Source organism: Acipenser ruthenus, chromosome 19 (assembly GCF_902713425.1).
Source record: "Acipenser ruthenus chromosome 19, fAciRut3.2 maternal haplotype, whole genome shotgun sequence".
In the NCBI taxonomy this organism is placed as follows: Eukaryota; Metazoa; Chordata; class Actinopteri; order Acipenseriformes; family Acipenseridae; genus Acipenser; species Acipenser ruthenus.
In genome coordinates, this window is record NC_081207.1 from 28,123,439 (window position 1) to 28,145,578 (window position 22,140).

At 36.6% G+C, this 22,140-nt stretch overlaps 1 protein-coding gene across 2 annotated transcripts; it reads left to right on the forward strand.

Annotated features, from left to right (window-relative positions):
- The first annotated feature begins 300 nt into the window (after window positions 1-300).
- Window positions 301-15,142, forward strand: LOC117424395 (V-set and transmembrane domain-containing protein 2B-like). Of its 2 annotated transcripts, none has more exons than XM_034040688.3 (5): window positions 301-1,124; window positions 2,051-2,238; window positions 2,878-2,907; window positions 3,600-3,993; window positions 14,336-15,142. In XM_034040688.3, exons 1-5 carry the CDS (start codon window positions 1,052-1,054, stop codon window positions 14,425-14,427), a joined length of 777 nt encoding a protein of 258 aa, XP_033896579.3. In that variant the 5' UTR covers window positions 301-1,051; the 3' UTR covers window positions 14,428-15,142. The 2 variants fall into 2 exon arrangements, with proteins under 2 accessions (XP_033896579.3, XP_058848710.1); XM_058992727.1 differs by lacking the exon at window positions 301-1,124 and adding an exon at window positions 1,790-1,919.
- Window positions 15,143-22,140: the final 6,998 nt, after the last annotated feature.

A 22,140-nucleotide genomic window follows, 5' to 3' on the forward strand; every position in this document is an offset into this window, starting at 1 on the left:
CATTATGTGAAATGACCTACCAACATCACATAAAAACACTTATGCTGAACGATAAAGCTCTCTACACCCCACTGTAATGCAACAAAAATCAACATAAGTATGACAGATCCTAAAACTAATCGCTCCTGATAAGCACTGCTTTTTTACATACATATAATTATGCAACAAATATTATGGGGACGCTTAATCCCTGATCTCTCCGAGTTTCTAATTAATTAGCTGCCGGACAAGGCTGCTGCCGCTTTAAGGGTTTCTAGTTGATCCTGAGAAAACAACACGAATCGTATGGTTTCTATATTTTTATTGCTGGCATTACTGATGCATTGCGTGTGGACGTCAGTTTGTGAAAATGCCCCTTATAGGTTGATCTGTGTGTTGATTTGGTAGTCGAACAGGTTGGTTAGGTTCCAGCTCTACTCTGGCTGGTATTAGTTGCGCACATAGACACTGAGCGAGTCGGTTTGGAGATGCCAAAGCGCCTCCTGACTGTTATGCACTCAATACAAAGCAGAGGGATCCGGTAGCACAATCTGGGACTATCGATTGATCTCCAGGTTTAGAGAGAATCCAGGGAACCTTTCTCTCTCATTTGGTCTTCTTTGGATCAGAGACTGTCGGATGCCTTGGTGATGGGATGTAGGAGAAGAGCCCATGAAAGCTTCCCCTCGTTTGGAAAGCGAGACATACCGTTTGATTATCGCAGGGAATAAGTTTCGATTTGAGTTCAAGCAAATCTGGAAATAAAGAAACGAGGACTAGAAGGAATACACCAAAAATCAGAAGTGAACGCACTGGACATTCACACGATTGTGCACTAAGGGGGTTAATAATACAGTCACCTAGGGATCGGGATCTTAATTTCTCTTTCTGAAACGTTAGTTTTGGGACTACGACACTCGGATTTTGGAAGGCAACATTTTTGGGGGAAAAAAACAAACCAAGAACTAAGACTCTTTTTGGTCTGATTGCAATGGGAATGCAGATTTTATAATCATTAGAGGTCAAATGAAAATATTTGCTTGTTTTTTATTCTAAATCTTGTATTAATGAAATGGAAAATCGGGGACTCTACAGCGTCCTTTATTACCTGATGCTGAATGCGCCCCTATTATTGTATGTAAATGGTAAGTACAACTTGATGTATGATCACCTGTGTTTAATTCCTTGTTCTTTTTTGCTTGATACAGACAAATAGCTTATGATTGCCGAACAATATAGCTGTTTCTGTAACCAGACACTACAGTTATGAGGCGTACATTATTTTAGTTTACTCAGGTGTCAAACTGTGAAGATACGATTATTTGGCTATTTATGCTTTACAACATATCATATGCATTGTTTGTTGTGTTTATCTCACTGTTATAATTATTTATAGCGCTTTGTCTGATCGATCATTCTAATTATAATCTATCTATCTATCTATCTATCTATCTATCTATCTATCTATCTATCTATCTATCTATCTATCTATATATATATATATATATATATATATATATATATATATATATATATATATATATATATATATATACAGACACACACACACACACACACACACACACACACGTTGTATCTGTAATAGTATGTGAAATAAAATAAAAAGTCAGCAATGAAATGTCTTATACTTTAGGACTGTTCGAGAATCAGAGAGTTCATCGCTTAATTTTGCTCAGTGGTATGTCCTGCTGTGCATCTGCAAGCAAAATGTAGTGCTACAAATGAATAACGCATCTTTGCATCGATGCACCTAGAGTGAGGGGGCAGTGCATTCTCTTTTTTTCAATCCCTTTTAAAGTTTCAACAAATACTTTCAAATCAGGGGGTTGCTACTTTGATCACAAGACAAGCGGGGAATATTCGCTAGTGTGCAGAAGCGGGACCTGCAGAGATAGCATTATTGTTTCTATCGCTGAAATGTGAGAGACTTATTTAATAAAAACAGCTCGGTCTTGAATGAAGTCTGGTCCGATTACAATTTACAAAAGACTGATCTTGTCCCTTAATATCTCCTGTTAACCATCGCTTTGCTGTTCTTTCTCCTTGTCAGCGACATTTACTGAAGTCCCCAAAGATGTGACTGTCCGAGAGGGAGATGATATTGAGATGCCTTGTGCTTTCCGGGCCAGCGGATCCACATCCTTCTCCTTGGAAATCCAGTGGTGGTATCTTAAGGAACCCGCAGCAAGGGAACTTGCACATGAACTGGCTATTAGTGCCCCCGCAAACAGAGCCAAGGTAATGTCGAACCGATCATTAAAAGGAAGTTCGTAAATATTTGATAGGTTTCTGCATCTGATAAACAAACTCTATAACATCTCTGACTGACCATTGAAAGTTTTTTTTTATTGTAGAGGTACATTTACGACCAATCCGTTCTCACTGCACCTTTTTACATGCACTGTGCAAATGGGTCAGACAAAACTAAAACGGTCTAAGCACATCTGCAAAAATAAATTGAGAAAAGAGATCAGAAAACATCCAATCCTAGCGTATTATGTTTGAAATTGGTGTACAGTAACAGTATAGGAATTGCAGATGTGTGAAATGTTTAATAGAAAATCAGCAGCAGGTTCTTTATACTTAAAACTCTGTATACGATTGTAGCTAAACTGTATCATTTTAATCTATTAGAGGGCCTGTTATTAGCGCAACAAAAAGCCCTCCAGCTAATTATTAGAAAAGGGAACCTGTAACGTTATTTGTATCTAGACAGTACTGGCTAGAGTCTTTGACAACGAGAGATGGTATCATTAGAATTGCACACAAAAGATTTAATCTGATTATAAATGTTCACATTTTGCTTCCTTCGGGGGAAACCATTATCAAATGGAATCAAAATAGTTAACAGCTGTTTTTCACGCTTTATGATTTCAGGTCACTCCAAGGGACGCCACCAAAATAAGTGTAAGTATTATTATTATTATTATTATTATTATTAGTAGTAGTAGTAGTAGTAGTAGTAGTAGTAGTCGTAGTAGTAGTATTAGTATTGTATAGTGTTGTCGTTTTCTGTAATAAATACGCTTTTAAAAAAGTATTTGACTAATACTTGTTATTATTAAACGCAGTCATTGTTTTGCTCGTAGTTGAATATTCCGCATTATAAAGTCTAAAATGGGCATTGGAAAACACCTTTACTAATTTATACTTGTTGATAATAATGTACCATTTTTTGCATGTTTGAATTTCAGAAAACAAGACTGAGTTATTGCGGTCCTAGAAAAAAAAAAAAGGGGGGGGGGGGCCGCTGTTCGTAGTTTGTCATCTGAGATACAGTTGCAAACAACACTGTCATAGGAAAATACAATCCCAGGGCATTTTTTTCGACAGAAGAAGGCTATATATTTTTAGAGCAAGAAAACAACCCTTTTTCGAGAGAATTAAAATGACGCCCATGATTTATAATGTGAATACTTAAACCTAAAACATGTATGTATTATTTCAAATGTCGTGCTTGGTTTTAATTTGAACTGTTGGTTTGCACGGAACCAATCTCCATTATGTTTTAAATGTATAGTGTTATTAATAATTGCCATATTTTATACGTGTAATTTCTACCCTGTGAATTTAATGTGGATACCACACATTTGTTTTAGACTGTAAGAGTTCAAGGCAATGACATCTCACACCGCCTCCGACTCTCCAATGTAAGAAAGCTGGATGAGGGGGTCTATGAGTGCAGGGTGTCCGACTATAACGGCGACGAGACTCGGGAGCACAAAGCCCAGGCCGCTTTGCGGGTCACATCCCGCTTCTCCCCTGATATGCAGGCTGCAGAGGCCGTCTCCCACATCCAGAGCAGCGGGCCCCTCAGGAACAATCCTGCCGGGAGAGCCACCTCCGATCCAGGACAGGACAAACGCCGTGTTCCACTTGCAGCAGGAGTTGTCCCGGTCTCTGTCTGTACAACTGCAGTTGCTGATACCGCCTCGTCCCCAGCTTCATCCCAGCCTGGCAATGCAGCCATCCTCCGACAGCAGCACGGAGCCGGTAAGTGATGGAGCCACAGCGACACCCTGTGGTCAAAATTGAAAATGTCACGTATTTATTGAAGACATTTGGGAGACTTTTGAAGTGAAAATGACGCTTGAATTTGACTCAGATTGAAAACACTCTAGATAATGTCGCGTTCCATTTTGTCATAAGGTTTTTGTGATCAAACGTTTTCTACGCTTAAACGCTAAACAAGCGATCAAAGACACTAACTGCGTATTATATGTCCTTCATTCTGTGTCTCTGCAGGGGAGCTTAGAATATTATGTTGGTAAATAATGCATATGCTGTGGTATAAACCCTGTCTAGCACAATGCTCTCTGTAACCTCGAGAAACATATACCACTATAACGAGATAGTCATCGTTCTCAAGATTTATAGTTATAGTAGGTTGGTAATATATTTTTTGCTGGAAGCTTGTGATTCCGCTAAAAGTAAGTGTATTCGTGAGGTATTTGTAATTTAAAACAGGCATTACAGATATGAACTAGTATATTACAAAAAAATATAATAATTATATTATTTTAATTACATTTTAGAATTAAATTATTAAAAAACCTTAGGTTGGCTATTAATTAAAATTTCCGTAGAAAGCCTATTAATCTTTAAATCGGATAATAGTAACTAAGCAACAATTGAAAAGAGGTTCAATTAGATTATGCCTATTGCAGTGATGCATTTATGAATATATATATATCATGATTGTTTATTTCTTTTTACTTATTCAATTGTGGTCAAATATAATAGGTGGATTATAATAGGCCAGGCAGGTTCTGTGTATGTTTGTTTTTACTAGATAGTGGTAATGCAGTCATTTTAAGGGTCTCTTGGGTAATATGTTAACATCTATTTTAACAACAGGAACAGCCAGATGCCACTTTTTGATTGAAACTGATCTAAATTTTGCGAAGGCCAGTAACAGAAGAAGAGAACAGTTCAGTTGTTCACGAGGGAGTCAGGTTATCCAGAGCCTTGTAAATGTCAAAGAGCCAGGGTAGTGAGGGCAGAACTGGGGGGGATGTGTTCATATTTTGTAGACTTTATTGGAAATCCAGCAGTTATCTACAAGTAGAGCTTATGGCAAGCCAAACTAATCACTACGTTCAACACAGCTGCAACCAATAAGAATGTATTATTGTTCCAGATGTGTGTTTTAGACCTACAGTCAATCATAATGTATCTTAGTAGAGACAACAGCTGCACCTTGCTGGGTATTTCAATCCAGCCAAAGCCTGTGTTGCAAAACCCAAACACGGCACTTTGCTCTGCACTTTGCTTTTAAATGGCTTGGTGTGTTGTCAGGGTCTGTTGTCTTTATCTTAGGGATCATACCTGTACATTAGGAGGGTGTTCTAGAAGATGTAAAACCAAGACAAAGCCGCTGCAGGTGTATCCTTGCAAACAATATGTTATCTAAATGAGTTGGTGTGAGATTTGACAGTATTTGTTGAGCCGTGGCCTACTTAGTTGTTACCACTTGAGTGGTTTCTTTAAAATGACTCAAAGCTGGAAATGACCTGGTATTGTCAGGACACAGTGATGCAGGGTAAATGTTGTAATTTAACCCCTTATGAATATGCAGCCATCTGCTTGTGACTGTCACAAACAAAAATCATTACAAACTGCTGCTTAAATACAGCAGGCATAGATCTTGTTATTGGGAAATTAGTGTTGGGTGAGCATGCGTGTTTGCTCTGTACTGATTAATGAAGCAAGCAGCAGTGTAATTACAGTTTCACAGGCAGTGAACGATGTTTAATATACCATTCTAGTGTATAGGGGCATTATTTATGTACAATGTACTGTATGTTCTGCCCTTTCTGCAAGTCTTGGAACACAATGGCATGAATTCAAGCAACCTTTATTTTATTGCAATATATTTTAAGCTAGCCACAAAACAAATCATGACAATGATTAAAAACAACATGGAGACTTACTGTTTGTTCACCATATATAACAGAATCCCTTGAGCTAATTATACAGTCTATGCCACAGCTAAGGGTATATTATACTGTCTCTATACCAATACTATAATCAATTTACTTCAATTTAGTGTTCATGTCTGGCTAGGTTTTTGCTGATCCTAATTTAAATTGTTTTACCCTCATATATTTATATATATATATTTGTTTCTCATACCCTACCAGAAAAGCTCTGTAAAATAAAACATTGAATTAAAGATACATACATATATATGTTTTGAGTTCATGTTTTATTGACAATGTAATTTAAAAGGCATTGCACTGTATCTGTACATGGTTAAGTAGTTATAGCATAATTAACTACAGATATAGTTACAAAATTAAAGGTTAGTTATTACAATGTAATTACATCCCTACCTAACATATTGTGGGTTAAGTGACCTGTACAGTTTTATGCATCTATATTAGTTTTATATTTGAAGGTTGTATGGTGTACTATACAAGCTACGAGATTAGGACTTTGGGACTTTATTAGTCATTTAATAAAACAATGATTGTAGAAACAGGAAGTTATTTCATCAGAGAATTACCTTCAACATATTGACAAATTATTAACTAAGACTATTAGACCATACAACAGTCTATCAAGCCCCTTCACAATTATACAGCTTTGTATTGTACAGATTGAACAAGAAATCTCTGTTATTTCTGGGAGATGTTAATGCACATCAGGGTATCTGCTGTTGGCTTGTACAGTGTGACATATTGTAAGTGTTTGCAGTAAGATCAAGTATGGTTTGCTGGAGTTGGGCATGTGTGATTGTATGGGCCAGGAATATCCTTGTATTGTATTTTTTTCTTTGGGTTTCTCAGACTCCATTTCTGTATTTTCAATCACACTGAGAATGGTAAAAGCCACAGAGAAGGGAACAAAAAAACAAAACTGCTAGTTTAACAATACTTGAGAAAATCTGAATAGTCCCCTAAAATACCCACATCTGTCACATTCCACAATGTCATTTCACTGAGTGGCGGAAACAATTCATATTAAATAGAAAATGCCAAAGGCAAGTCTCAGAAAAGCCCTGTCTTCAACACACTGTCAGGTGTTTAAAATTGCCTATTACATTTTCTGATTTCATTAATTATTTCTGTATAACTGCTAGAATAATAGTGCAGTGGCATGGATTCTGTAATTAAAGAGATATACCTTCTATTCTCAAGCATAAAATAAAGTATTTGGATTTTTTGCATAGTTGTCTGGTTTTACTGCCATAAAATTAAAAGCAAATTCACAGCATTCTTAGGCAGCAGTATCTCTCACAATGTCACATAGGACGTCTGTTCTTGCAACAGACACCATCTCTGGGCAATATAAATTAACTCAAATTCATCAAAATGTTTTCATATGGACCTTAGGTTTCCAATGAATGTCAAAAGATTAAATTATTTCAATAAGTACACCGAATAAGTACACTGAATCCTGACACAGTGCCAAGTCAAATGATTTTCTAGTATCATGAAAAATAAAAATGGGTAAGATGTAATTTAGAGGTTATTGGTGTCAATTGGTAGTTTTTGATGTAGCAGTTTGATGCTTATCTAGAGCTCTGAAGCATTGTACTTTGGTCCAATGGGGAAAACAACAAATATATGCATTAGCTCTCAAGACACTTCTTTAAGTTGGAAATTGAAGACAAAGACAATTCCTCTTACAGACATATATAAATAATCTGGCAAAAATAATATTCTGTTGTCATAGATGTTTAATCAGAAAACTGTATTGTTATGATGATAAGATCAAATAATAAAAAAATGTGCTGCCATGACTATCAATCTGTAGAAATGGTCTATAAATGAATTAATATTGATAATTCCAGTGTGGTGTGTCAATATTTAGTCCACGTGGAGAACGCAATCAAATCTCGGCTCATTTCGTAATAAGTATTTAAATGCATTTCTATTGGTAATCCGTTTATTATTTTCAACAGAAGAGTCATTTTTCTAAAATGCAAAGTTGTTTTTTTTTATCTCCAGCTGGGAAGCAATGTTCTGTTTTGGGAAGAGAGCCAGGCTGGCACAAAGCTAGACAGCAGTGACATGCTGTAGTTTGGAGCTGCAGGAATTCAATCTGTAATGTCAAGTGCCTGCAATACAATCTATGGCCTTGGACCTAACCCGACCTTGGGTGTCATGGCCAATGTGCTCAATACAGGCAAGACAGGTGTTTTGTTTTTTTTTCCCTGTCTGTGCAGGTCTTCTATTGCATTGTTTGTAGCTGTCTTTACAGCTGCTGTCCTGAAGGTGGGTGCACCCTAAGATTTGTATTGCCGAGTGCACTTGGTTTAATTAATGCCATTTAGAAGGCAGGTTATGCAGACACGATTGCTTAATGGATGTAAAATGCTTGCTGTTGTGTTTAAGGAGGTTTCTGGACCAAACAGAGACAGATTGAGTAAAACAGAAGAGTGTGCGAGACACCTTTCTCAGTAAAGGTCAGCAGTGACTTTCTGATGGACTATCAGCTCAATTAAAGAGTAAGTAGCGGGTTCTGAAAAGCATAGCATTATATATCCATGTGTTGCTACAGCTGTTTAAGTAACGTACCTGTAATTTTTCTTTTCATTCTTAACATCCTGAGAACTTTTTACACTTCGAACTTTAAAGTCTGTTTCAAAGCTCTTTTCAAAATGTCCGCTCTAGTGCACTGGGGTTTGAGATCTGGCCTCTAAATCACTGCAGGAAGAGCGATAAAAAAAACATAACAACAAGTGCTCTGGCTTTTCTGTTCCGTACCACATTATTGATCGTTGTTGCTGCCTTACCTGTTTGACATTGTGGGCAATAATCCTTACACTAAGGGGTAGATGTACTAAAGTGTTGCGCATAAATTCACAAAAAGGGGGCGGAGATGCAAATGAGGGTTATCAAATATTATAATGAGATGTACGAAATTGCGACACTTACAATTGCATCAATTAATTAAGACCTTTTGAAGCATGTTTTAAACAGTCGCAATTGTTGCTGCCATTTCCCAGTCCACTTTCTCTCGTGTACTGCCAGTTGTGCTCAACGCATTTTTTAGGCGAACACCCACGTACCTTTCGTGAAAGGCAGAGTGTACTTACAAGCCTTGAAAACAAATTTCAATGACATTTCTGGTTTCCCCAACACCTCCAGGTCATTCTGAGCATCTGTATAGGACCATGATCTATTTTGTGTTAATTGTCTACTAAGTAGGCCAAGTTAAAAATAATATAATAAAACAATTAAAAAAATGCTAAAATCATTTAGTTTAAAATTAATATAATCTTTTATTTGCATTGTACACCAATGACACCTCCTTAGTCGGACAAACATGTCCGGTTTAGTGAGGGGCTACTGTATGATTATGAAAAGCTTTTTGGAGGTGTAGGTGGGGACCCCACTATAGAATCTGATGGGATTAAACTGCCTTTCATTTATTTTTTTAAATATAACAGTATTAAAATAGGATAGGCAAAATGAAGACAGAACAGAATGCATTGTACAGATGACGTTTACATAAACAAAAACAATGTTATTTTGAATCTTGCACCCTTGCATGTATATCCTTCGGGCACCTTCTGCTGCAGCAAACCACAACTCAACTCCCACTATTTATTTGAACAATGTTGCATGACTCTCGCAACGTGTAATGCTAGAGATCTCGTTAAGAAGTATTGAAATAAATATAGAAATGAGTATATTGCGGCTCTCTTCATTAACATAATTTCTGGTCATTAACATAATTTGCACTGGCTTTATCATATTTGACATTGTCAATTTATTTTTATCTTAAATTATTAATAAAGAAATATGAAATATTATGTTGCAAAACACAGCTGCAGATTTGCTACAAACACATCATGTTATTTATGTGTGCATTTAAGTAGGAGATTGGTTTGTCCGTAGTCTGTTTGGTCCTATTCACTGCGCTTTATTTAAATAATATATTTTTTTCAGTCTGTTAAGATTAAATAATATTTCATGCAAATTATTATTATTATTTATTTCTTAGCAGACGCCCTTATCCAGGGCGACTTACAATTGTTACAAGATATCACATTATTTTTTACATACAATTACCCATTTATACAGTTGGGTTTTTACTGGAGCAATCTAGGTAAAGTACCTTGCTCAAGGGTACAGCAGCAGTGTCCCCTACCAGGGATTGAACCCACGACCCTCCGGTCAAGAGTCCAGAGCCCTAACCACTACTCCACACTGCTGCCCTGCAAATGAACGTTTTCTAGACTATTAAACACCAACAACATTCTAGATAAAAGGTTGTTGCTGCATCCTGGTACTTTATCACCTGATTTATTGTAGTTTAAACCCACTCCAATGGTCTAGTTGCAATCAGATCATGTGACATACAGCAAAAGGACCAGGATGCAGTAATCCATTGCGTTGTATTTAAAATATTGGCACCTCAATTTAATGTAAAATAAAACATGAAGAAACAGGACAATAAATAATGTTATTAAAGCTCTAAAAGGTAAGAAATGGATTTGAAAGCACTGGTTAGCACTCTCTTAAAGCTTTGTGAATAGGGCCCATTTTGCATATATAGCACTAGTAATATAAATGGTAAAGGCAGTCATGTGTTTTGAAGCAATCGTGGTAAGCCGCAGAGTGGCCAGCAACTGGCTTCTCTTTGGAATGCCGCACGTGGATTCACTATGTCGTTCACAGTGGCACTCTGGGGCTATTTGTTTTGTTGATGTGAAACGCTTTGCCACTATTATTTTTAGTGAGTGTGTTGAGGATACAATAAAAAATGTCTGACTTGTGCACATCTTTGGCCTTGTGCAGAGCATGTGTCATGTCACTTTTCTGTTATGCCTCTTTTCTTTTAATGCGTGGGTGTCAGCACGATAGTTAGCGGATATTTGACCCACACCCTGAAAGTAACAAGGACACCTGGCAAGAAATGACTGCAGGCGCCTACCTTATTTAAAAACTCTGTACCTGAACAGCCTTGAAAAGCAGAATCAATGGCGAAGACATGTTAAAAAAAATCCAGTCTGTTTCTTGTGGCAAGTACCTTGCAAGGTCTTGATGGAGCAAGGAGAGTAGCATTTAGATCCTGTGGAAGGCATAATTAAATTATCCCAAAAAATTCATTAAGGCTTAAAAGCAATAGAAACGATATGATCCCTGGCTTTGTGCGTCTTGTCTGCTCTTCATTTTTGAAATGGTCATTACTTGAGATGAATGCTGAATACAATGCATATTTCTTTCTGAATTTTTTACAGTATTGTGGCAAAGTAGTTAATAGTGTGCAGGTGTAGAGGTGATGCAGTGCTCAAGCAATGGCAATAACACAGTATTCACGGTCCAAACAGTTCTTTTAATTGGTGTCACGGTTTGACTGCAAAACAGGGTTTCATTCCTGAAAGAATAATACAATAATACAAGCATGGCTCCGCATCCTTTCTCGCAGTGCTCCAGTGCTGGTGATGAATACACAATTATTGGTGACTAGTGCAGCTCCTGGTTGTTAGCCGTCTACTAAATACAAATAAACAGTGGTTAACAAAACAAATATAAACACTCACGTTTTCGTTTTTACTCCCTCCTGGTCCTTTCGTAAAACCATAACAAAGGAACATATTGCATCGTCACATCCCCTAAAATACCCTTAGTCACGCCCTCTCCGATAGCTAGTTCAATCACGTCTCCTCCAAGCCATGACTGACACATCGCTTACTGTACTAGGGCGATGACTTCTGGTACTGTGACACCGCCCCCATTCTAGATGGCTGGCTTCCGACTGACCCTGGAATGAACTGCCGAACCATCCAGTACGAGGCACACTGTTCCTGTTATACCGTGCCCTCACAGGTCGGGAGGGAGATTGTTGACTACGATTCATTGTTGACTAGGATTCATATATATATATATATATATTTTTTTTTTAAGAATGCCATGACTCTTACTGCATTTAACACACATTCTTTCTTTATTAACACTGCCCACAGATCACATTATAAAAAGAGGTAAAAGTACAATATCCCATTCAATCACTCTGTAGTCCTCTTAACGGCAGGATGTCTGGGAATTGTTCAAACTGAGGACCAGGTTATAAGAGTTACACATTGCAAATCCCAGATCATACATACAGATTTACAATGTCGCCTCGGGTTATGTCAGGCTATAAAGAACATTGCAGCATTTAGCCTTCAAGTTACTTAACCTTGATTAAATAACATATTCTTTTTTTTTTTTAAAAAAGAACCTTAGATATTTAGATTTATAGTGTATGTAAATTCACACAATCTCAGATGTTTCTTTGATAGTGTGAGTACCTAAAGTATCAGCCAGCTGAGCACCTACTATCAGTCTGCTATTAAAATGTGGCAGGTCTGTTCTGCTCAAACTGACTTGCTACTGTATATCATGCATAATACATGATATACAGTTAAAAAGAAAACTATGCATAAAACAATACAGTGAAAAATGCATATTACATTAAGTACAGTGGAAAGTGCATAATACATGATAGTAGTATAATACTTGAAATACTGTAGTAGCAGCAACACAGCAGCTAATAGCAGATATCAGGCTTAAAGAGCATGGAAAGCAAGAGAGAACAGGTGGCTCTTGAGAGTTGATTTAAAGCGAGCGACGATGGGAGCATCACGCACCAAAGCTGGGAGAGAGTTCCAGAGAGTCGGAGCAATGAAGCTAAATGAGAGTTCTCCAAGATGTAGGTTATGTGAGTCCATTTCCCCAATGCATTGTGCTACACAGCGCAGTTGTTTCAAATTTGTCATCCAACCCTTATAATATACTGTATATACCTGTGTTTTTGACCGTTTTGTTTTCTCACAAGGTTATCTACAATGGATTGCCCGCATTTACTGGTCTCTAATGGATGCAAGGCAATTTTATATACATGACTGCTTCCAACACAGCCCTGGAAAAATAGTTTTCCATTAACAGCACTGAAGCAAGATTTATTCTTAATACTTGCCCTGTCTTGACCTTGCAGTTGATTGAGTCTGAACAGTTGATGGCTGCTGCATCTTGTTTATTTTAGACTAAACCACTAATGTTCCCTGTTCCATGTTTATAAGTTGTATCTGGCAATTGGGGCCTGTTTTTCAAAACCTAGTTACTCCTTTTTCCTGGTGTATGGATCATTTTGATGATATTTACTCAATTGTATTATTTTGGAAACTTAATGAAACTAATAAGTTACTAATTCTCAATTTAAATTACCAAGCTTTCAAAAGCAGGCCTTCTGGTCTCAAGTTTCTTCTTTAAACATCCTAAACATTCAAATGCTTGCACTGCACTATTTGTTTTGTTTGGAAGCTCACTACCAATAGTTACTGTCCTTCAAGCGCCTGTATTGCACTGAGGCTGTTTTGCTAAGCAGAGCAGTGCAACTTTATTAATGATCTATTGCAACGTTCAAATTGCATCTTCTCAATTAGTATTTTGTTAATACCCTTCCAGGATTCAGTGACAGCACTCAGTCTTGGCTATATTGATCTCTTATTGACTTGCTTGTTGAAACTGCACTTTGTTCTGTTTTACTGTGTTGTAGTGTTACAGTTAGTGGCAGCGTCTATGAATGGTGGGTGGAATAAGATTTTACAAATGTAGAATGTACTTCAGTGTATGTATCCATTATTAACCATACACAGTTGGGGGGTTACTGTGACACAGAATATAATAAATTGCATCATCACACATTAGAGGTCCCAGCATTGCGAAAGATGTGTTGGAATTAAGAAATAAATACATTTTCTTTTCATATGGTGTGCAATTACATTTCAAATCCTGCCTCCTATGTACCGAATGCAGTTCTGTTAATTAGAATTGTGTCTTAGCTTGATTTGCATGCTGGGGCTTGACTGGTATTAGTGGTGACCCTGGAACAATATACAAGGCTCTAGGGAGTTTTTGAAGTGACAGAGCATAATTCACTCTCCCTTCAAAATCATCACTTTAGTTTGGGTATCTCTTATAAGTGGGAATATACCATCTATAAACATGTTATTCATTATAGTATTATCATGCATATGTTTTTTAACTATTATTTTTCTGTAAACATTTTACCATTTATATTATTACAAGATTTGTGTATTGTAAATAACCAGTTATAACAGAACTCTAAAGTGTAACCAAAGTATTTATTATATTTCATTGTTAATATTTTAAAATGATGGATGTAAATTCACATGAATGCATTTAGCTTTAGAGGGCATCTAACTGTGGGATAATGACCGCTGTAACCGTTTTGGAAGGTCCTATTTTTTGAAACACAGGAAGCAAACTTATAGTTTGGTGGCTGACAAAACTGTCTTTAGTAATGTAGTAATGTAGTAATGTAGTGGTATAGGAAAGGGTTAACTGAGCTTCTCTTTTTCTTTTGCCCACAGGTTCCGGAGCTACTTCCACCATCACAGCCCCCCTTCTGTATATTTCTCTGCTGATCTTCCATAGGCTTTTTCCCTTACTGGTGAACCATTGATAGACTTCGACAAGCAAACTACAATACTACAATCTTCGATCAATGTTTTCACTTGTACCAAACAAAAAGGGAAATATACCTGTATGGCACACCGTGGAGTAATAAGAAAAAACAAACAAACCAGGATTCACAGAAGAACGACTGTCTTAAAGCTGGATGTAAACAGACTGTAAGAAGCATGACAAAAAAAAAAAAATTAAAAAAGTTAATTAATTAATTAATTTAAAATAATTTATGTGAAATCAAGCTTCACAATTGTGGGAAATCTAGTGTCGCACACAACCGACATCCACAAAACGATGCATCAAGTTTCCAAATACTAGAGCGTCAAGCCCTGCCGTGTGCATGGCATCTATGGTTTATATTATTGTAAGTAACATGATTTTCCTTTGCAAAATGGGTTCCTCCCATTATCTTACATGTCAAAAGTCAGGTCTGACATCTCTGTTACGGAGGACAACGTTTAGGTAGATCAATGTGTTTTATTTTGTTTTGTTTTTTTGATCTTGTTTTTTTTTTTTCAAACATTTTATGTCATATATATAAATATTACTTGTAATATATTTTGACTAAATAAGGCACACCTTACCATAGTTACTAACCACCTTCAATAATGTTTATTTTTATTAAAGATGGTAAAGAAGATATGACATTAATTTATAAACAGTTTTGGTATATTGCCAACACCAGTTGAAATAAAAGATTTTGAAATAAACTTGACGCCTTTCAGTGTGATACTTACAGTGCAAGAATGATATAACCTGCGTCCTTTACCATGAGAGTGAGCTTGAGGACATATAGAGCCTATATTTTGTTCAAATGATTTAAATCATGGATGGAACAAATACCTACCTAAGGTTTCTTCAGGGTAGTATACATTAAATGATCTATGACAGTTAAATGTGATACTGCAAACAGTACACTACACACACACACACACACACACACACACACACACAGACACACACACACACACACACACACACATACATATACAGTATTATAAAAAATACTAGTGTGGAAGCAGGAGAAATGGGTTTAGGAAATAAAACAACCAGGAAATGAAACAACCAGTAGAAAGACGAGAAGGGGCTTGCAGGAAAGTTGTTATGCCAATGGCAGGCAACAAATCAGTTATTAAACTTTTAAACCTTTGAACAGATTTCTTAGTCTAGTGAGGGAACATTTTCACCATTGAAAAGAAAAAAGAATTACTGAAACTATTTCTGGAAAAAAAGTGAATGAAAATAAAAACGATCTGCAGCAAAGACCTTTTTAAGTCATGACGATGTAATTGATGTTTTCCGCAGTCACTTGCAGTTTGACTGTTGCGCTTGTGTTGTCTAACATTAAGGCTCTGTAAAGGGCATTCTTCCCTGATACCCTCAGTAATGTTCATATAAAACGGTTACAAGGACGCTTGTGATCAGGAAATGGACTCTGATTTAATTAGTATTTTAAGATGCACATAGCAGCAGAACAGAAAATGCTCTAGGGCCTTCAATTAAACATCTGAACCTGCTTCAATATAAATAGAATCTTTATTAGGTTTGTATTTAAACAGCAAGTGCATTAATGTAAGAGAACGGGGTTTGATATATTCACATTGCATTCAAGAAGAATGCAACGCTCCAGACTCTTAGCATAATAAAGAAAAGGTATGTGAATGTTAAGTTGTCAGATGTAGTCTGCAATTTTCCTTAAACGGTAATGCATTTTGCCCAATAGACTGTGGCATATTCTTTCATTTACAGTTGAATTGGCACAGAACAAAAATGCAACACATTCACAAGTACCGTAAGCATGCCCAGCTAACCAACTAAACACAGTTTCTAATTCCATTTACATGACTGTTTACTTTGTTTGCCTAAAGAGGCAAGAGATTAAAAGCAGCTTTCACATTTCCACCTCGCTGAAGATACAGCTTGTTTAATTTTCAGGTCAAGGTGGTTTAATCAGATATGACTTGTTTAAGTTTTTGCAATAATGTTCAGCTGAATTGGATGTTAAAATGTAAAACCTATACTTCAAATCATGTCACTCATACTTTTAGATAAGTACTTCACAATTAGTGTCACCAGAGTTCCAGAATCAACATTTGCTCATCTAATTAAGATCATTTCACATCCATGTTCTAATTTATATTCTAATAATCTAACTCGGCAATAATGCATCAATTGTTCAATTATAAAATGAGTTACAGCAATAGCATGCATGTCATATCTCACGCATGTGGAGTGAGACTCACTCATTTTAGGAACTTTAGCAGTCTCAGTCCTAACAGAAACAAAATATTCCCAAATCTCACTCCTATTTTCTTTCAAATCTCACTCATTTAGATGTTCTGGCCTTGAAATCTCTGCTCTGCCGGGGTTATATTTTGGAGTGCCCCTCACTTACTGCAAAAACCAACAGAACCTTAATAACTAGTAATAGCAGGTCACTGTGAGTTCATTGTAGTTTTGCAGTGGACATTTATCTTCTGATCATTAAAACTAGTTCAGCAATGGTGTCTGTGCACTATAGGATAGGTGGAAAAGCTGTATATCATACCTATGAACAATTACAAAGCTGCATCAAGAAAATAGACTAAAATGCCTGGGGCTGTGCCTAGGCTGTGATCTAGCCTCTCCCACAAAAACAAATTTCTAGTGCTTATGAGAGGCAACAAAACACCAAGAGAGACAAAAGACCTTATCTATAAAGCCTACTGGATATTGCCTGAGGACCCAAGGCCCAAGCACTGGATCCTAAGCTGAAGCATCAGTGTGTACGCTTGGCTAAAGATGATCCAGGCAGGAATGAAAATAATCTGATGTGTAGACCACCCACAAATGATATCACTAAGGAGCTCAGCCAAGACAGATATTATGCAGCGATGTTGTCTACATACAAAACTGTTCTGTGATTTCTGGGAGCAAGAAGCATGGATATGGGATATAGGATGTCAGGGGGAAAAAATATGTTTATGATCTACTTAATGGAAATATAAATCCAGAAGAGTTATAGGTTATATGAAGCTGACATGGCTTTCATGTCGCTTTAACGTGACCTGTGAGATTCTGAAGTCCAGAAAAAGGAGCATCGTGAATGCTGGAGGTGTTTTGCTTATCTGACAGTTCAATAAATATAATAAAGATATTGCAGTATTTTTTATTTAAACAAATGTGAGATGAACCTGGATTGGACAATCATACATAAACGTAGCCTGTACTGAATTTGTGACAGTTTTTATACTGTTGCATTTGACCACAACTGGTATTTCAATACAATATATACATAACTTCACAACTAGTCACTTTCATTATTTCATTTTTGTTCTGTTTTCTATGATTTACTTAATGATTGAGAATGTACAATTCACCTTTAACTTCCTAATCCTAATGTTTATATGCTGCATCTCTTTAATTGAGATCTGTGGTGCATCTATAAAGAGACAGGGGATAGCAGATTTACTTTTGTGTTTAATTTGATCATTATCTTTATTTTTTTTAAGTTAAATTCCTGTGAAACTCTGCCCTCTACTGTTATTTGTTTGTAAATGCAACAATTTGTGTCTTACAAATATACAGCGAGTCTGGTTATGTATTGTTGATTTCATTTGTGCTTCATAACTCTCTTCAATAAAGCTAAAATTGAGCACATTATTGATTTCCCCCCTTTTTTAACAAAATTTTTTATTTTACTTACTTATATTGATTTTAATGTCATTTAGATTCAAGAAATGGGTTGCACAAGTAACCCTTTTGTGATTTTGCTGCCTCATTTTGAAACTGCATTTCAAATTATCTGTAGCTATGTTATCTGTGGAAGAGCCTTGGTAGGTAATCAGAGAAATTAATTTGGCAAGGAGGGCATGTGAATTGGCCAATAATCAAAGACTGGTTTATATAAGCCAGGGTTCATTATAGCATGACAGTATCACTACTCTGATGCCATTTTATGAGGCGCCTAAGGCAATTTTTCATTGGAATTGTGCATGGTCTTAATACCACACTATCATGATATCCAGCATATACTTATTAATATGTCTTACTATGCATTAACATAAAATATGACACACCAAAGCAGAATTTTACAATTTAAAGCCCTGATTTGCATTACCATAGTAATCAAATCTTGTTGAGCTTACCCCTTGGATAAACTCACGCTAAAGCAAACCCATCATAGTCAACCCAGATGTACATTTGGTCAACCATTAATGCTGCTTTCACCCACAGCGCCTGTTGAAGATACAGCCAGAGAATAACCTCTAAAAAATCTTGATATGTTTCTTCCAGACATTGGGTTGCTTTGTATTCACTCTAAGGTACTTTCACAGAGAAAATACAGGACTGCATGTCAAGACAGGCCAAGTGGGTCAAGCATAACCATGGTAGCTTGGACGCAAAAAATCTTAAAAAATATTTCACAGCCCGGATCATTCGAAACAGGCAGCTAGCGGCAGTCTAGCTGCTAGTTAACTTTTAGATAATAATGCTGCCAAAAGCCATACTTAAACTGTAAGCCACATACAGTAAGCCTTGCACAACAGCAAAGTGTCCTTAGTAGCAATCTGTTATTTCTTCCAGTCATTTCAATTAAATTGGCTATAACCTGCACAGTTTACATGTCACTGCCGTCCTAGAATTGACACCTTTCAGGAATTCTATTGGCCGTACCCATGGATATTGTTTCACAGAGTCTAAATTATAACGAAATACAAATTTAAACTTCAAATACACTAATGATATGTACATAGATCTGCACTGGTATCCTCGGGGTTAAAACAAAACCCGACATATCTGCTTGAATTAGGTTTCCTTTTTGGATTTTTTTTATTATTTTTTATTTATTCATACCAATTTCCTATCTTTTTCATTCCCTTTTTTGTCATTGTTTTGTAGTGCTTTGAGGTTTCTTTGTTATTCAGAGGGTTCTACTTCAGAAATTGTCCGGGTGCCAGATTGGAATTGACATGCACATACCAGAAACCAAGGCTTTGATTCACATAGACTTCCAAGTGGAAAGCAAAGTTGTCAGCGTGGTGCCTTCCAGTTAGCAAAAGGGAGATTCCAGCCAGATCCTCACTGGCCACATGTAACCTTGATGCTTTACATTCACGGAAGGACAACATGAATACAGACCTGGAATGGACTGTGATGCCCTGAGCATGCCCACAGCCTTAACCTTGGAACTGAAGCGTTGAAGATATTATTTTATTTTGCATTACAAAATATGCCCATAAATGCAAAATAACTTCAAAGCTTTAAGGATGTCTCTCCTGGTAAAGATGCGACTAAGTGGTGTGCAGGTAGAGTCACACAGGACAACGCAGGGATGCGTTCAATAGGCAAAGCGCTCCAGAGAGTTACTTGGTGCTTCCTAACATTAGCGAGTCAAGCACAGAGCTGCCTCGCTGGAGGGCCAAAATGGCTGACCTGCATTATCAGTGCAGTGGCTGCAAATGGATTTTTAAAATTTGGATTTGTATGACCAACACATGTGTGATAAGTAATATTTTTGTCATTTCAGCTTTTTAAAACTGTTTATGATATTGACAAAAGAAAACATAGACTATTTATAACTTGACAAATATGACTCGTGCCTCAACATGCTAAACCAAAAAAAGTGTCAATAACTTTACATAAAAAAATACAGTAGTAGTAATTCAAATTCAAATTGCAAACTCGCTTAAAGCAACTGTATTAATGCACAGCGATGTATTGCCTGCTATTGTGAAACTGCTCGCTCCTAACAGACCATTCAAAGTTACATAGTTACCTAACAAGTAACATACAGCGTACACACACACACATCTGAGTCCTTAAATTAACCTCAGGAGAGCGTTGATGGCTGTAAGTATAATTGCTTTATTTTAATTAAAGAAAATTGCATTTTGGTGTTTTGATAAATCTGGTCTTAAATATTAGTGGAAATGCACAAAGAAACCAACCAGAATAATTCTAAGGAGAACTTATAAAACGATCTTCACATTTTTCTCTTCTCTTTGAATTTGAAGGGATATGAAATGCAACAGATTAAGACTCTGCGCACAGCTGAATATGTAGGAGGTAACGACTTCCCAGATCCGAAGGCCAATGTGTCGGCCAGGGCGATTTCCATAAACTTATATTGTCTCATTGGCTATGTTTCTTAATTTTCAATCTAGGCAAACTTGTACAAGAGAGTACACTAAGGATTCTGTAGAATTAGAATTAATTATGCCTTAAAGCACTATAATTTTCATTTTACCCTGTCAATTGAGATTCCCGTTATACTGTAGAGAATAAAATGTGACACACATGGTGACACAGTTTTCTCAGATTTAAATCTGTTTTTGGCAGCATACAACTAAAGAATAGTTTTGGGTCAATTGTTTCACTCCTTTTTAACAGTAAATCACGTGCTTTAAGTAAAAAACATTTCGTTTTTTAGCCTTGAGACATTGTTTTGTTTTTGCAATGAGAACAGTAGATAACACCTTAACTGGTAATTCAGGATTTCGTAGCAGCCCATAATACCTCACACAGGTAATCTGACTCAAAGCTGTTGAAAGGAGTAGTGCAAAATAGCTGCTATCGACATTACTGTTCTGAAAAAACTAGGTAGAGAAACTAAGGTGGGTATTAATTCAACAACAAACCCGAAATGGATCTTGCTTTTTCAGATGACAGATTAAGATTATAAACGGGCAAACCACGCTCTTGTATCTCCCGCGATGGTTCATCTAGTTATTGTAAAGGGGGACAAAACAATAATCTCCGTCTGATTTTGATTTCCAACATTTTAAATGGGGCATGTTCTGTAAATACTCCATCACTACTTCAGACCCTGAAACCCTGTAAGGCATTGTGGGCCACTGCAAAAAGATCTATTGAGTAGTTTAGTACATTCCTATTTACACCATCCACACCATCTGCATATACCATAGCCTTCAGAAGATAAGTGGACAAGTTAGAGGTCTAATGAGCTTAGAGAGATTACCACATGTAAAGAGATATACACATAAGGGCATTAGAAGAGGGGATGTAATATAATGTGAAATGGGATTACCTTCAAAGTAAAGCCACCTTTCTTTGCATTAGGCTGCTCCTTCATTTAACACCTCTTTCATACAGCTATGGATCTACATTAACCAATGGGCATGAACAGAAAAGCAGGCTTCTTCCTGGTTTACATGTGGTCTTTTCCATTTTTTTCAGTCTGGTTTGTCATCAGTTTTTGCTCTCTGTCTGCTTTATTGCCTTATTTTCCTTTTGCTCCTTGCTGTCCGTGCTGACACAGCACAGTGCTCTTTGATTATTAATTATTATAATTATTATTATTTATTTATTAGCAGACGCCCTTATCCAGGGCGACTTACAATCGTAAGCAAATACATTTCAAGTGTTACAATACAAGTAATACAAATAAATTAATGTAGATATTACAGATCCTGGAGCAAATGTTGAGGGCTGTATAATGAAGAAGTCCTGGAAGAAGGTCTGATCATGTTTCGCAAATGCAGTGATTTTAAAATTGCTGTTTATAAATATCTAAAAATGGAAAAGGCATACAATCTCTGAACTTAGCTGAAGACTTTCAACTGACTTTTTTTTAACTTAGATGTGACAATGCAACAAATAAAGCAATACAACACATATGAATGCATAATGAATAATTTGAACTATTTTGCACACAACCCAGCACCAATGGTGTGTTTTGGAAGGCCAATGTGTTGTTTGAAGTGTC